This window comes from Caloenas nicobarica, chromosome 2, assembly GCF_036013445.1.
Source record: "Caloenas nicobarica isolate bCalNic1 chromosome 2, bCalNic1.hap1, whole genome shotgun sequence".
NCBI classification, from domain to species: Eukaryota; Metazoa; Chordata; class Aves; order Columbiformes; family Columbidae; genus Caloenas; species Caloenas nicobarica.
The window spans coordinates 111,798,857-111,817,198 of NC_088246.1; the positions used below are offsets into that span (position 1 = coordinate 111,798,857).

Genomic DNA, 18,342 nt, shown 5'->3' on the forward strand with positions numbered 1-18,342 from the left:
TGGCAGTAGGCATTTCTTGTGTTACTAAAAAGCAGTGTGAATTAAAAGGAAAGAGAAAATACATTTTAATATTTGGATCCTGTATTAAGGACGTGCATTCCTCTGTAAATAATCAGAATGGCAATTATATGCGAAGTCCATAGCTGAAAGTTGTGATTAACCAAGAGCAGCATATCTTGGAGTGCTTGTAGTGGACAGTAACCTTTTATTTATTGTTGAGGTTAATTTCCCTTTCTGAGGGTCACTAACTTGATCTTATTTGCTTGACTTACTGTTGATCTTCTTTAATCATAGCAAAAAACCTTTGAACGTAATGCCTGTCTGAATGCAGCTAATTTAATCATATGACCTTTTCCATCTTATTTTCATCCTATGGCTATCTGACTTCTAATTCCACAGCAAATTATTAGACACTAAGTGGTACAGTATGGTCAGTTATTTTATTTACCCATTTCTGATAATCATGAGATGCTAAATTATTGTATTATTTTGTTTTATTTTTTCATACCTTTATCCAAGGAACCTACTACTCCAGCATCTAGGCTTTAAATAACGATTTTTTTTTTTTTTGGTCAAAAGTGTAATCCACATGCACAAGAGTTCAAGAGTAAAGCTCGGATGCTGATTACACCTACTGTGGGAAAGGAGGCAGCTCTGCAGCCACCAAAGTGTCAAAGCAGGGAGTGTCAGAGAAAACACTTTACACCTCCCCTGGTGCTTTTGCAAGAGCTGCTCATAAGAGAACATGTGTTTCTGCAAGTATACGTGGCTAATCCTGCCTTAGCTGCTGATGTCTCCATCATTGATTTTCAGGGACTAATATTCCAACAACATCTACTTTCAGGCAGTGCTGGCTTTCTATTTAGAAGTACAAAGACCAAATTTTCTCAAATCCAAGTGATAATAAAGGAAGCATGAAGCACTCCACCTCTCTGATTATCAGACCTTCAATAGTCCTGATACCACTGCTTTGCAGCAGTTAATAGCAATCAAGATTTAATTAATGTGGGGAATATGGCACCCAAACGTTTAAGAACTTCCATCAGCAAGCTGGTGGCAGAAACCAGACCTCTTGGTTCCCATCCATAATCAATTTGAAAGCTTATTTAAAAAGTAATTGCTATTATTAGATTTTTATGCCAGGAAGAAGCCTACAGGAAAGAAGTGAACACTAGGATTTCTGAGAGGATGACATCAAAGAACTGCAAACTAATAGTCCATTCTGGTCTGAAAGGTTTTGTAGAAGTATTAAAATTACAAAATCTCTGGATATTGTGGGGAAATTTTGGCCCTACAAAGACAGAATTCCACCGAACAGCCAAGTTTTTTACCTGCCACCACAGCTCCATCACTTCCCAGTTACTTTCTCTTACATTGCATGGCAGCAGTCATGGCTATATTTAGAATTAATCAAAACCTGCTTTAATCAGTTATTATTTGGATCTGAGAGAAGGCAATAAGGTTTGTAGTGACTTTATTGCCTTGCCAGAACTGTATCTGTCTTTGTTTTTAATAGCACGATGTACAACTGGGCCACAGATAGTTTTCAGAAGTCAGTATACGGGATAAAAAAAAATGTCCCTTATGAGATCAAATCTACATTCTACTCATGTATGCCTTGCAGCATTACATATTTATATGAAACGCAGTAAAACAGCTAATTCATTACACAAGACAAGACAGTGAATTATTAGTCCTTTGTTGTGCTGTTTGAAAATCTGGAGTCTCTTGAATTTTAGTCTCATATAGTTAGGTTTTGAGGCATCCTAGCGATTCTGTCCAGTTGAAAGTAGCATCTGACCCCATGCAGAACACACTCCTCTATTCATCAGGCAGAGAAAAGATGGATCCCTAGTCTTTAACCTTTAATTAGTACTTAGCTACATTATGCATGCTGAGGGCAAGATTAGCCATAAATGCTTCCAGAGGCACTGTACACTTACCAGTAACCTCTGCACGTACAAAGTATGAATTCCACCCAGAACCAGCAAGTGGAAAAATATGTAGCAGAGAGGGTTGGACAGCATATAATTAAACTCGCTTTGCATACTAGGTGAGCGACTAAAGTAGGAACCATTGCTCTCTGTCTGCAAAGCAACTCCCAAGGTAACAGCCTTGGGCAGGCAGAACCACAGAGTACAAGTCTTGCAATACCAGGTATATGCTGCATACGACCAGTAAAAAATAAGCTGGTTGTTAAGGCAGGGCTGAGACATCCAAATACGGGACCAGGCTCTGTAGCGTGCTGAAGTCAATGGGAATTGAGGGCATTCAGCACTTAGAAGAATTCAAACAGCAGGATACCAGAATAGTCCTTATTTTAGGTATTTTAGGCAATCAAATTTGAGTGGTTATGCCGAGTTTGTTTTACTCATTTGATGTTGGCTTTATCATTCCAAGATTTTAAAACAGTGAAGCTTTCCACTGTCTAGTCAAATTACCAGATGTAAATATGACATTTTCTTTAAGAATATGATTTCAGGGAGCATGCTGATTTCATTCCCTTATACAGGGGGGAAAAATATATTTATAATCTTAAAAATCTCATCTAATACAAAGCAATCATACACCAAATAACTAAAGCAATAAGTTCTACTGAATCTTTCTGTGTTTTTTTCATGGGTATGTCAGCACTTTATAAATCTGAATGCATCATCGTGCACTCACATTCACTAACTTAAGCTATGAATGTTTTTTGTGAACAATACTTTCTACTTCTGGACTCTACCTCATCGAAAAGTCAACTAATAACGATGCTTAGAAATTAATTTATTTCAGGTATGCTATAACAACCATAATCAGCTATAAATCCTTTTGCCCTATTTGCATTTACTGAATTTGCCTTAATTATACTGCTGCCTAATTATGAAGCTCACTCTAGAGGGGAACTCGCAAGAAGCAATGATGCAGAAAGCAGAGGACAGTTTATTCCACTTCATGGATTTACAACTTTCTACTACTGCAAACCATTTGGAACAGACTCTATTTGCGAGGTCATTAACATGTAAACAGTGTCACACTGAAGACGCAGGGCAATGACCTACCATGCTAATGAAAAGTGATATTGAGTTTACTAATTCAGATAAGGGTGCACAGATTGCCTTTTCTCTAATGCGCAAAGGCCTGTCACAGAAATAAATGCATGGTCCTTGTTGCAATTAATTTGATTCTTGTTCTTTTAAAGCTTTACTTGTAGATTTAATTAAAGCTTTCATGCAGCACACACTTTCAGGAAGTATCTATGTTTAATGGCTTTTTCTCCTAAATTAAAGAAACAAGTAAAGGTTATGACTCAAAGAACAACAGGCAATAATAAAATCAAAAGGTATTCTTAATACAGTAAGCATTACCTTGTTTTGACATAAGTAAATACACAGTGCTGTGGGTGTTGAAGTACACTTCTTATAATTAATGCTACATTGCAACTCCCATGGTGACATCATTTCCAGTAGCTTAAGAAAATTTGTTTCTTTTTTTTGAATGTAAAATATTGAATGCTAAGTTTCAGTCTGGAGGTGAATATTTTTAAAGCCTTAGCAAAATCATTTTTAGATAAGAAAAAATGAGCAAATAAAAACAGCTCGCTGTTTTTCTAAGAAAATAAACAATCCCCAATGCAAAAAAATTCTCATGTAGACATGTAACTCAGTCTTTCCTTAATTTTATCATGTCAAATGTTCCCACAGAGTAAGTCTATCTAAGCGATAGCCCTTTAGTAAAGATCAAGAATAAAAATAGTTACAAGAAAGGCTGCACAATAACAGATGGATATTCTGATGTTCTCGGGTTTGCCTCCCCTTCCCTTCTACAGGTTCTGAAGAAAGAGATGGTAGGACGTGGAACAAGTATTATACGAATGACAAGGCAACCTGCAATCAATCTCGGGAGACAAAGCAGGGCACAGGGAATGAAAAAAAAAGCCATTTTAAGGAAATATTTTTCAGGACAGGACAGACAATATACTATCTAGAGAAGAAAGGAAAATGGGATAAAGGAAAGAAGAAGTAAAAGGAGGAGCAGAGGAAGAAAATAAAGAGATGAAAAAAGGAAATGTTAAGTAGAATAAGAAGACAGGCTTAAGAGCTGGGCACACATGTTGGTGTTGAAAGAGAAAAAGCAGCTGGGAGGAAGACAACAGCAGTAGGATCTAAGAGGTAAGTCAGATAAAATCCTTTGTGGACAGAGAACTGGACAAGACACTTCCACGAATGCACAGTGCTCCTGCTTCAAAATAGGTTTACAGTGCTTTGGGTTTCAACAAAAGGCAGCTGAAACTGCAGTAACCTATTCAGCAAAAAAATAAACTTATTTTTTCCAGCAGCCTGTATTAAGACTCAACATGCAACCAATGTACCTTCTTCTTTTCATTTATTTTTCTAAAGCATGCAGTAGGTAACCCCCGTGGTTTACTAACATCTTGATGTGTTTGTCTTATTTTCTTCATCTAAAATATCTTCTGTAATCTTAATCTGGAGAATATTAAAATGCAGACAAGACTCTTCCCTATTTGGTAAGCAGAAAGTAAAGTTCTACTGACAGTAACACCTGGATGTTACAGCTAAGGATCAGGGCCTTATTCTATGACGTACCATAAACATGACAATCTCACCTTATAAATCTCAGTAAATACAAAGCATTCAGCATTTCATCTACTTTTGAAAATACAGTGTAAGCCATGAATCTAGTCCCTTTGAAGTGACCCTTCCACGCACAACTGCCTAATAGGACCATAAACTGCAAAATACATTCCATTATACCTAAAGCATAATCCAATATACATCTTTAAGCAAACTAAAATCTATCTAGCCTACCTAAACCATTACTTGCTGCAGCCAATATGTGTGCATTATTATACGAAATATGAACATGTTGATCAAATCCACACTGGAAGATCTGCTTTTGGCTACTGACATCACCCTGCAGGAAGAAAGCACACTATCACTCTGCAATGGGAGACGCGGAGTGGCACACTTGCTCTAAACCAGCTGATCCTCTCATTCCTGTACAACTATGCAATGCACAGGTTAGGGATGGCTTTGTTTGCCTTTCCTTCAGATAAGCCAGAGAAGCCTCTGGTAGCTCCAACTTGTGTCTTCATGATCAGAGGAATCAGGGAATGAGAAACAAGACAGAAGTTAACTCCCTCTGCAGGTGAACTCGGTGCAATTTAGATACCCCTAGATATTTGGTTCAATGTCTCACCACGGGATCTCACGTCAAATGCAGAAGTGGTCCTGAGCTTCAGCTGCTAAAAATAAAAATAAATGTGCTTCTTTATGTTCGCCAGCCCAGTACTGAGAGGAGAAGGACATTTACGGCACAAGCCCTACAAAATCTACTCTGCTCCAACTACTATATCTTTTTTTTTTTTACATCACTGCTGCTGTCAGGTTGGCACAGGTACTAACAGAATTATACGAGACTTTTCTGACAGTCCTACAGATTTCTCTCAGTAGCATACACTAAAAGCTACAGTCTAATAATAATAACAGCAGTAATAATAAAACCTTTCTTGCACACTTGTAAATGAAATAGAGCCACAATTCTGATATCTATGATACGTCTTGTGAAAGATTTTCTTTTGAAACAAGGTGTCTGGGACTGATGAGAAGTCAGGCTTTGCTGGATTTGTAAGCACACAGCACAGTCCGTTCCTCTGTTTCCTTGCTTGATTACTTTTTGTGAGGCTCAATTTCACAGCTGATGCAGTCTTCCAAGCTACATTTTGCACGTGGGCTAATGCCCTAAAATTAGGAAGGACCCTGATCAGATAGAATCTTTGCACAGACTCACAAATGGAGGCCGAGGGCCAGAGTGACCAGGAGTGACAGAAAAACCAACTGAGGAATGGTTCCTTATCTTCTCATGCCAGAGTTAGGTAATTCATTGTAGGAAAACAATGACCAAGAAAGAAAATTTGGAAATGAATGATGATTTTGGTCAGCTAGACACTGTGGAAAGCAAACAGCCACTGTTCTTCCCTCCAGGGATCTGGCAGTCTAGACTTTAAGTGAGCTCAAGGAATACTGTAGATAAGAAAGGGAACGAAAAGAAGAAGAAGGAAAAGGAGCCAAGATTAGAACATTTTCATTGTGAAATTAACAGTCAGCACTGACAGATGCTGCCTTGAGGTGGATTATCATTAACCTGGCCATAACCCTTGAAGAAAGGCTCAACAAAAGGTATTTCAGCTGAAGCATCTCTCATGGGATTCAGGGGTCAGAGAAAAAATTACAGATAAGAAGCTCAAACAAAAATATAATCAGTCAATAGAAATTATTGCAATACTAATGACTACACCTCAGTGCCCTGTGCTGACATCACTCAGCAGACATGAACATCTCATTACAGTTGTTCTCATCTGTATCACAGAAGTGATTAAGCCTGTGGTTTACTGCAGCAAGGGAGCCAGGATAGATTCACCATATGATTTCTTTTACTCATTTTTCTTTAAGCATTTTTGTGTTGCATGTCCTCCTTGACTTCAGGAGTGATACAATGCAACATACACCTTATTCCCTGTACTCCCACCTTTTGCACACAACTTCTGTCAATCAGTTCAATATCTCACTAAGCCATTTTGAAAACTAACATTTCAGTCTTTTAGACAAAATAGACACTTTTAGCAACATAAATTATGAAGTGAGTTTTGGTCTTAATATGCAGTACAGCTTCTTTAGTGTTAACACATTTACAGTCATACAAAGCATCATGGCAGGTTTGAGGTTTAGAAAAAATGAGTTTCTAATGCCATTACCCCTCTTGTACAATAACCACTGATACTATAATAAGGAAAAACTCTCCTTTCTATTTGGATATTTAAAATGAAAGAACCTGAAGTCAGTTTTGAGCTATCTATGTATACAGAAATGCAATTTCAGAGTAAAAAAAAAGCACGAATTGCACCTTTTACTTGATGGAAAAGTCTTAAAGCAAAAGGAAATGATTCACCTTATACCCTCTTTGCAAGTCTAATTCAACAGTGATGGTAGAAAATGGCAAAATCTCAGTGCTTAGAATGACTGCTGTTGACAGTAAGCATAACTTATTTGGGAAACAAATTTTTTAGGAAGCTACAAACAATGTAAACAGGCTAATTAAGGAATTAATTAAATCCACAATTTCATAGAGAAGACAGTCTACCCTGGTGAACTGGTAACATTAACTGAACAAGACACCATATGGGACAGCAATACAAACACTCAAATATGAAGATAACTTATTTAATACACATACCTGTTCCTATTCTCCTTTCCCCTCCCAAATGTATGTGTTATGTCTCAGTGTTATACATAATAAAGACAGGTTCTCAGGGTTATCCTACAAGAGTATATGGAATCCACAATTTCTAAAAGCAATCTCAGTATTCAATTCAAATCCCTGTATATTAGTTTAGAAAAGCAAGACAAAGCTTTTATTAACATGGAAAGAACAAAGACATCTCTAGATGTGTAAGCATTTATTTTTCCTACAGTTACAGTGGTTCCCACACTAAATGTCTGGTATCTTCACAAAACAAGCAGTGTAAATTGAAACTGCCCCTTTATGGACAGAAAAATCTCCAAACCTCAGCTCATCTGCAAATTTACTGCTTGACACTGAGGGAGCAAGGACAGTAACTGAGTGTGATTGTGTGACCAACACAGCAATCAATCACTTCTGATACTGTAATACCTATTTATTTTGAAAAAAACCAAACTTGCAGCACATTACACATCATGGTTTCTCACTCAACACATCGGGGCTAATATGATTTTGAAAAGTCTGGGTAATTTTAGAAATGACTATGGGTTTCCTACATGCAGGTATTGGAAAAGGAATTTGGAATGAGTACCTAAACATGCCCTGAAAAGTAAAGTAAAACAGAGCTATTCCTCCACATGAATGATCTGATTTCTGTTGCACCGCAAGAAAGCTATTTCATGTAGTCAGATCACTGCCCTGGAGAGATCACATACTTCAGAAAGAGCTAATAAAATTAAGAGGAGAAGAAGAGAGAGAAGAGGAGAGAAGAGACAAGAGAAGAGAGGAGAAGAGAGGAGAAGAGAGGAGAGGAGAGAAAAGAGAAGAGAAGAGAAGAGGAGAGAAAAGAGAAGAGAAGAGAGAGAAGAGAAGAGAAGAGAAGAGAAGAGAAGAGAAGAGAAGAGAAGAGAAGAGAAGAGAAGAGAAGAGAAGAGAGAAGAGAAAGGGAAAATATGTACTTACTGGTGGTCTGAGTGTTAAAGATTATTTACAATTTTTTCTACAGACAAATTGGAATGTAAGCCTTGGCTATGAAGCAAGACAATCAGACCCAAAAGAATCAGAAGATAAAAGCAAACAGTACAAGAAATAGTAACTTCAGATAAGATTTTTTAAAATGATGTGATGTATTTTAATTAAAAATAAACTTCTAATTCTGAGATTGCTTAGTATCTCTGCATGAAAGCTAGATATCGTACCTCTGTACTCAAAGCATATGGCACATAGCCCACAAATGCATTTTTCAGCAACGGCGATTCAGTAAAACATCCTCCTTGCTATTTTGAGCACTGCATATTATCCAAAGACTTCAATATGTTGGCATTCTAGATTTTGCCAGATGCAACAAAACTCATGGGGTATCCTCAAATCACAAGACAGTTACAGAAATCCACGTTTATTTTGGGTTACATGATTCTATGATAGAAGGCTATGTAACTATGTATATTTAAAGATTCAGAAGAGATCATAGGCGTAGTCTAGCAGATCAAACATATCAAACAGTTGAAACACATTCATATTTTTCTGCTCAGGGCTCTCCTCCATCTGCAAGATGTAAACTGATAAACTCAGTCTAGTTCCAGGGGCAGCTGCGGTTAAGAATACAGGACTGTTTCTAAGCTATCTCACTATTTTCAAATTACTACAGAAGTTTTAAACATGATGACTGCATATTTCTTGGAATTATCGAGAAATCACTGTTAGGAGTTTGGACACCATTGATTTTTTTGAAATGTTATGACTGATTTTTAGGGTAATTTCACGAATCTGCTAACCTTGTGCTTTCTGCCTTAAGTACCAGGTCAATCACAATGGGATTGGGGAAATGAGCCACAAATGAAGTTTCTGTACAGAGCTCCAGAAGCCAGCACTGAAAATCTGAGAGTGAAACAAGAGATACAGAAATAACTGAGAATGGCCTCCCGGGCTCCTGAACTCAAGTGAGATACACAAGAAAAATGAACTTCAACTGGGCCCCAAACTATCAAATTCTCATGAAAAGGAGGGTATGTATTTATTCACATTTTTATGAAAAAGCTTAATGTTTGTAGAACTGATTTTCTTTTAGGAGGAATTTTGTCCTCTTTGAGCCACATAGAAAGAACTGGCAAGAGGACCTCTAGTCCTATACAGTACATTTTAGTAATGTTTCAACACTGTATTGGGCTTCTGGACTGAGATTTCCATGCAGAGGATGTACCTGTGATGCACCTCTGTCCTAAGTCATGTAACTAGATGATGAGTGCTTGGACACACAATATCAGATTTCACACTATTAAGATCTCAACATGATTACTATTTTATAAGTATACTGGGCAAGAATTGTCTCTTCTTTCCGTACTTCATCTTTTACAAGGTGAAATAACTTGTGAAAAGGCACAAAAATAGAATAACATCATGCACCTAACTGCTGTGCAGCACCGCTATTGCATAAAGACTTAATTTCAATAATAATAATAACATACCATTTTGATATTAAGTTCAAACTGAAGGACAACATCAAAAGCTGCCTTCACAACTTTGACTTGGGCGTACATCCTACTTACAGCAATGTAATGAAGCCTTTTCTTGAAAGCAACTTAACAGCTACAGTTTGCACCTATTTGCCTCAGAATTTGGGGTAAATTGAATTCCCCAAGCTCTCCATTAGGTGGTAGTGTCTTGAGTAAACTCAGGTGGTCCAAGCACTCATTTTGTTTGTCTGGTGCTCGAATTTACATGAAACTAGCTATCTGAGCTCCTGACTACTGATTAATGATCTCCAAGGGCAGAATATTTATTGAAATTAAAATCTCAAATATAAAAATTAATGGCCATCGGTCAGTACAGTGGTGCTCCTTGTCACCCAAACAACAGACTTGTCTTGTACGTTTAACTATAATTACACAATAAACTATTGATGTATTTTTCCTTCTCTGGCCAACGTTGCAGGGCTTCTGTCCATCAGAAATGTGTCAGGAGAAAGCAGTCACGCCAGTGCCCGCTGCCATGCTGAGAACACCAGTCGTTACAAGTGTCACTAATGACACCACCTCCATTCTTTTTTTTTCCCACCTGGAATCGACTACAACGTCAAAAGACCTGCTGTAGAGTTAATGAGCACTACTAAATTTGCTCTAATCTTAAGAACAAAAGAGCCCATACAGGACTAACTACAGCCAGACAAAAAACCAATCTGCTGCCTGACTGAGGTGAAAGGTAAAAAATGCACTATTTCTCAGGAAAGCAAGAGTGGGAGGAAAAGTGCTGGCACAGGCACTTAAGCCAATTAAAAAGAAGTATAATTCTCTACAGCAGTAGTCAACTTCTTTTCTGTAACGGCTCTTGACTGGCTAACTAGTAAACAAAAGATTAAATGGAAATAATTCTCTGCCAAACATGCACAGCTGCAGGTCCACCTCTGACGATTTATCAGCAGCTCTAGGCATCTGCCAATTTTTTCTTTTTTTAAATTTTAATTTAGGATGGATCTAGAAGTGGCAGAGATTGCAGTCTACCAGGGAAAAGGAGCCCACAGCACACAAGGAAAGCAGCACAATAATACAATAGTAACTATTTCAGTGCATAGATGCTTGCTGGGATGTTACAGCTTGCATTTACAATGACTAATCAGTAAATTTGAATACGACGCTCTGTAGAGAAGTGGTAAATTAGCAATGGCAGAGTACTTCAAATTATGTTTCTCAAAATATAGAACATTTTATAATTCATACCAACTTCTTCAGCTAAAAATAAAACTGTCAGGAATTCTGCATTCATCTAAGATTTCCACCAATTCCAATGAAAAATTGCATGGTGCATAAACAGCTGGATAATTTGGTCCAAAATATTTCCTCCTATTGGGGGCAGATCTTGTCTGCTCATTTCAGGGCTCTTACTTCCCTTCTTTCACCAGACAGCAAGCAAAACAACACAAGGTCAAGATCACACAATTTCTTTTGGAAAATTTAATGTACCCAAACTACAAAGTTACTGAATTTGTATCACACTAACAAAAAGAGAGATCTTTTATTGGAGACACTGTGAGAATATTCCAAATAACTACGAGAAGACATGTTCCATTCATTATTAACAGTCTCAATGATTGCAAAACTGGGGACAAAACCTGTTTGTAAAACGTACAGAAACATTTCAATTCACATATTTTCCATTGTCAGTGGAAAAAGAGAAAAAAAAAGATACGATCCAATTTCTTTGAATAATGAAAGTGTTTAATTTAATGTTCCATTTGTTTCCTTTTTTTTTTTTTTACTTAGCCTTGAGTCATATTAAAATATTAATTTAAAAATATTTACTTATTATGGCAACAACATTCTCTATGACTTACTGTCTCACACTCGTTTGACATTTTAAAAACAACATTCAAATGGTCCCAAACCAAATTTTTTTGAAGGCCCATTTAATGGAAAATATGGTCTTTTCATCTTGGGAACAGAAATTTTGAAAGACTGTATCTGTGGAAGAGATAATTTTTTCTGACCTTCGCATTCATACAGCACTTTAAAGAACAGTTTAAAAAATTGCACTATATGTAAAGTGTCAAAAAATGTAATAGGAAATCTGAATTACCAAGTAAATGAGCAGTTTCAATATATTCAGAAGTCTTAGTGAATTCAAACTAAGAGATTTAAATTTTAGTTGTTTTAATTCATTTAAAGCATGATTCTGCTTATGAAGTTTTCAAGTTATAAAACATTTGCTAATTTTTCCATAAAATCTATAAATGGATGTTTGATGCTTTTTCAAAAAATTAACTGAAAAGATTATTTTAAAAGCTTGAAGAGCGACTAAAAAGGAATATGAGAAACTTAATATTGTTTTAAAATAAAAACAATACTGAAATGTGTTCATTTAAAGAGTACGCTTCTACACGTGTACCTGAAAAATAGTCCTACATTCTGTCTCATGCAAGTAACACCCCACCTTCTGTAACTATATAAAAATATCTCCTAGTTTCCCATGACTTTTAAACCTGAGCTTTAAAGAAGACAGATATCTACCGGACAACTGATTTTTGCTGCTGGCCAACAAGATTAAATGAGCTTAAATGCATCTTATTTCACAACTAAGCAAGACGTCTGATATTTTGCTAATCCGTACATCCTTCTTGTACCTGGAAAGCGAGAAAAGGTGAATATCCTCAGAAAGAGATTTGCTAAATTCACAGAAGAACCCTTCTCATTCATCACCTGCTGACAGCAGGGAACGAAACAAAGGCTTTGGGTAAATAAAGAATCCTATAATGGTATTACTAAGGACTGTATCAAATGAAAAGTTATCACTTACTGAAAGGTATGCTTCATCTTGCCCTCATTTTTTAGTGCTCTCTCCTTTGAAATTCATACCAATAATGGTAACTCATGACATTTCTGCATGACCATTATTCATGAAAAAGTAGTATATAACTACACAGCAACAAATGGAAATGCTTGTACATGTCTAACAAATGCTGTATTTTCAACAGAACAAATGAGAAAGAAAACACTAGATAAATTATAAAAATACTTACTTAGGCATTAAAATTTCTCATAGGCATGGTAGTGATATTTATACCAATTAAGAAAATTTGTTACGTAACGATATTCAAAGGATTCTAATGCACAGTATGAGGCATAAGAAACTGCTATAAAGCTAAATATTTCGTTACATTATTGACCATGTTGTTTTTACCTTGGTAAAACTTCTACAAAGTTTGTTTTTATAAAGGAACTTGCAATATTAGCATTCACTACTTATGCATGGAACAACGTGGCAGAAAGTGTGTCTCTGATGTCAAAGAAATTACTTACAGGTAATAAGTGTAGGAGTGATAGCTTCTTCTGCCATGATGGTGGAAGGATTAGGCAGTGGTGGAAAAGATGAAATGGAAGGAAAGAAAAGCCAAATATTAATGTATGAAAAATCAAGATGAAACTGAGACCAGAACTGGTGACACAAATGAAAGGTAGCAAGAATGCAAATCCGGGCATATCATGCAACATGTCTGGAACAGACAGATGACATATCCAATCTCCATAAAACTTTAAGCAATACAATATATAATGCATCTCCAACTGTTAAATTGAACCACCTTAAAGTACAACTACTATCTAAGTAATGTTAGATATTTAATGTATATTTATCTCTGCATATACTACACACACAAACACTCCCAATTAAAGTGATAAAACACCTCCTGTTACACCTCAGCTGCATTAGGAATAAGGATATGGCACTTCTAACATGGTGTTAGAAGTTTAACAATGCAGAATTACAGAACATGTTTTAAGTAGCTCCTCTTCCAGTCACAGAACTGTAGAATTTTGAATATCCCTTTCTTTACTTAAAAAAATCAGTTCTGCCATTGACAGGACTAGAACTTGTTTCCACAGGTGAAAAATCAATGGCCACAGCTTTTTTAATATCTCAGCATTTTTAATAATAATTTACATTGTGAATAAAAAATTACTTATTGCCAAGCAAATAAAAAGGCTGTCCTTGCTGGCAAAAATTATTTTGGTGGTATTTCCCCATGTGGCAGAGGAAAAAATAAGAACCGATTCTGTATCCTTGTTATTTCTGCCCACCTGAACGTCACAAAGAACAAGTTGGAGACCTAGCACCACCATCTTGAGAAATATGGACCCAGTCATTCCTTCCTGCATCACCTCTTGCACAGCCAGATCCTCCACCCAGACATGCTCTGCATGAGCACAAAGCACGGAAGTCCTCCAGCTACACTCTTCTGCTTTACATCTCTCCCTCCCTCAGTTACGAGCCCACTACAAGCAGGACTGCAGCTCTACAAAATTCCAACCTAAATGAATTCTGTATATTGACTGCAATTAAAAAGAGGCTGGAGATCTTAAAACATCTCTGAGCGTAATGTCAAGTAGCATTCGCGTGTTGGTAAGATAAAAGACTGAAAGGAACCATGTAGGCATTTGCAATTTTTACAGCACATGCACACAGCCCTTTGACTACAGAGGAAACATGTAAACAGGCCTTGCAAAGGACTATAACTAACGTTAACTTGCCTCTAGCTACATGCTTCAGGCATCCCTTTGAAAACTAGGCTTTCATCAAATTTTCTCTCTCATCTTCTTTGTGTGAAGATGCCGTTAGAAATACTTCCCAGTTTTTATTCCCATTTTTCTGATGCGAACAGTATTGTTCAAACAGAAGAGGCTAGATCCTGAATATTTAATCATGTGGCACATCTGCAAAAATGCACACCTGGTAAAGCAGAGTTTCAGAAGATATCTAAGAATAGAGTAAGGGGAAAGCTACAAAATACTTATGTGCATCTTCCATCAACATGTACTCCATTGCCTTCAGTAAGGAGCACAGGATCAAGTCCTGTCAAAGCAGATCACTCTACCTGCTCTATTAGCAAGGGGGTGTTTGCTGGTTCAGTCAAAATTGTATCTAACCCCGCGGCCTTCGTTTCAGAATTACTCATTCTCCCACTTTCATTTAGAATCTCATGACACTGCCAACCCTGTTTCTGGCCATATGTTGCCATGACAGAGATTTAATGTAATTAGTACAAATGTTCTCACACTTCTAAAAGATGTATAATAATTTGAGAAACACCAATAAATACAATTAATCAGTGAAGCTCTGCTGGTATTTATATGCAGAATTCTGCCCAATATGTTATAGAGATAAATTATTCCTTATGAAAAAAATGCTGAAAGTCCAGGAACTTTAATTTGTGTAAATGTCCCATTAAAAAATTGCATAAAATGAGAAAAAAAAGAGTCTCAAGCTCCAGTTAATTTTATAGCATTACAGTTGTAAGATTATCCATAGGAAAGTCCTTTAAAAAGAGCACTGTGGTTTTTGACTCTCAAGAATACAAGACACTGAAGAAAAAATAAAAAAACAAAACAAAAAACCAAAACAGACAGACAAACAAAACAACAGGTAAAAAGAATAAATTAAAAGCCTACAGAATCAGAAAGTTTTAGACTTGCAAGTCCTCAGGCCATGTGCAAAAGCACCATTCATAATTGAAAACATTTAGCTTTTTTAAGAAATATGGACAAGTTCCATTTTACTTCCTACATAATATATACACTTTCTCTCTATGTATGAAAGTCTTTTTCTGTTAAAGAGAGTGACTCAAAGATTTTGGCCAACCTTGGCCAGATTTCCTTCTGTACGTGGCTCTTCAGTCACTTCCCCCTGGAGAAGTTATTTTATGTCAATAAACTGTTTCTCTGTATAATGGTAATAAAACATTTTTATACCCTTCAGGACTGAGGAGATAAATAAATATCGTAAATATCACTTGTAGAATAAAGCCCCACTATAAAATTCATCAAAACCAACACAGCTGGTCGCAGGAGGATTGTCCCACTAGAAAGAAAAACTTTTGGAACTGTGTTAATTACCACAGCAAATTCTTTCATCATCTCTACTTTGTAGCTGGTGTAGAGGGAAAAATGAGGTTCAGAGGTAGCACTGGGAGAAGACTGGATTCTTCCTTCAGCCCTATTATCTCCAATTTCTATCCTAACTGCCTGAAATTGTTGGCAAAGGTGTATAACTGAACAACCTGATTTGCTATCAGGGAATGGGACCGATGCACTCCCAGCCCAGCTCCACCGAGTGCAAAAACTTTCCTTATCTGCTGCCAAGAACCAGAGTCTCCGAGTTAAACAGATGCCACAATTACCTAGGTATGAAACTACTGGAAGGCTCAGGCATAGAGGCAGCTGAAAACAGAAACTAAAGACAGGCAGAAGGAAATAACCTTTCTATAGAGAAATGCAATGATCAGAAAAACTCTATTCTATGACTGAAGCGGAAGCCAATGCAATTAAATTTTAATAACTGCTTCCTCACTGTACTCCCACTGCAGCAGCAAGATGGTAGCCTAGAAAGAAACTGTTGCCCCAAAGACATACGTACTTCTAAGCAAACCTTGGATCAATAAATCTAATTTCTAAACTTCAGCATATTTTTTAAGCTTAGCTGAAACAGAAAATAAAAGAAAAAAGAAAAAGAGAAAATAATGAAGCAGTAAGGTTCTGATTTTTCCAAGTCTTGATTTAATTGCTATTACTCTTCCAAAGATTGTGGGAACAGTTCTCTCATTTTCACTGACCTACCAAAAGGTGAACTTACTTGCCGCCTTTCTTATATTTATTTATTTATTTAGTTAGTTAGTTAGTTTTCTTTTTTTTTTTAATAAAATCCTATGCAGATATATCAAAGACTGGCAGAGATCAAGGGCCTTGCCTGAGATTTAATATTCAGAATTAGATTAAAACTCCACTTTACTGTGGAGCAATGTTGTGGAAATACATGTATCAGTTTCCACTGACTTGGTGTTAACTCTTATGTGAGAGATTCAGAGTACAGTTGAGGAGAGGAAAGCCTACTGGCATTATCCTGACTTGAGAGGGACATCTCACTGATATGAACATATTGGTATTAATAATAGCTTGCAGGCTCCTAGTCTACATTACATTATATCTTTATGCAGGAATGTGGTTGAATGGTTGAAGAAAAGATAGAACAGAACAGATAAAGAAGTTTGAACAACGATGTGTGGAGAAAAACGGGAAAGCTCTAACAGTCTTACACTGACTCAGGTGACAAGCCTACAAATCTGGTTTACTATAGTCAAAGACTGAGCGTCCACATAGAAAATGTTTTAGTGTCCATGATGTTTCTACTCTCACTAATGACTCCACACCATACACTGAACAGTTAGGCCACCTAACCTCTCTGTAACTCAATTATAATATAACTACTTCAGAAGATCACTATACTGTGAATTTAATAATGATGCCTAATGACTCTTGATATTTGCAGAAATTCTCCACCTACTGCTTTGACAGTGACCATATCCAAAGTACGCCTGTGCTGCTCTGAAAACTCTGCTTTGAATGTAGGTCTTGTCTACTTGGCTATTGAATTAAAAGTCAAAGAGGGTGATTTCTGAAAATCTGTGGTGCCTGGCACTGAACATGCAAAGAATGGTTGCTGAATGAAATGAGGTTGGTGTTAAAAGGAATATGTTGGACCAAGTCATGTTTACCATGTACAGTAAAACCGCTTCCCAAATCCCTTGACAATGGAAAGAAATGGTTTGAAATTCAGCTAATTAACCATTGTGAAGCCCTAGACACATAGAAAATTTAATCTATTGGTCACATCTAGAGATCAAGTCTACAAGGACCCATTTCCACGAGAGAATGACGAACAGACGGTATATGCCTTGGGATATGCCTTGGAGTAGTGGAATGTGGATGGTATACTGCTGTAACCAACTCCAAGCAAGACAAGTTTCAGAGCACATAGACTCAGTGTGGTGAAACCGAGCATTGTAACCCAAAGAGCCTGCACACAATAGTGCAGAGAGGAAAGTGGTTCTCAGGGGAAATGTGCCAGTAAATCACAAGGTGCTATTTTATTTTTCAATCAGATCTTTACTCCAGTAAAACTCCTGATAAAGTAAACAAAATCAAATTATCAAGTGCAGTAGTCAAACAACACGCTAGCTTAATAAGACTGTCTCACAAAGTAGCACCAAAAGTATCATAAAACTGCAAAAACACTACAGTTATACTAAGCTTGCAGAATGATTTATACATTTTCTTCAAATGCATAATGTATACACAGTAACTGAACCAAGGTGAAACCATAAGGGCTCTCAGAAGCATACTGAATTAACGCACCAACAACAATCTATTGAATAATCGGTTCATTTTTTGCTTAAGTCATGAGTGTAATTGTATTCAAGACCTTCCATGCTACAGCATCTGCTTTAGAGGTCTGAGACACAACATAAGTACCTCCTGAAACTCTCATTAAAGCCCAGTCACATCCTGTTACACAGATGAACCATGCTTACTTTTTAATATTCACTTCATCTCATTCCACAGTTTGTTTTGTTCAAGGCTGCAGCATCATTCTGGGATATGTTTAAGTTATTGGTATCATTCTTTCTGTATCACACAATGAAATTGTATGTATTTGGTAACAGAGTTCCTGGACTTGTACTTTCAACAGTTTCATCTCTGTTACAAGCAGATTTATTCCAAACCCCAAAGAAGCTCACATAATGCACTTTTCTTCTAATAACAGAATTACTATGAATAATAA

The 18,342-nt window shown here is 36.8% G+C and overlaps 1 protein-coding gene across 7 annotated transcripts in view; it reads right to left on the bottom strand.

The window, feature by feature from the left end:
• Positions 1-18,342, bottom strand: part of PTPRM (protein tyrosine phosphatase receptor type M) — a 472,021-nt gene that overhangs the window by 136,286 nt on the left and 317,393 nt on the right. For 4 of the 7 annotated variants that reach the window (XM_065629988.1, XM_065629983.1, XM_065629982.1 and 1 more), the window contains one exon: positions 13,032-13,061. The exons of the other annotated variants lie outside the window; for them this stretch is intronic. In XM_065629988.1, the coding sequence (XP_065486060.1) occupies positions 13,032-13,061 (30 nt within the window). The remainder of the gene's footprint in view (positions 1-13,031; positions 13,062-18,342) is intronic. 7 annotated transcript variants of the gene reach the window in all.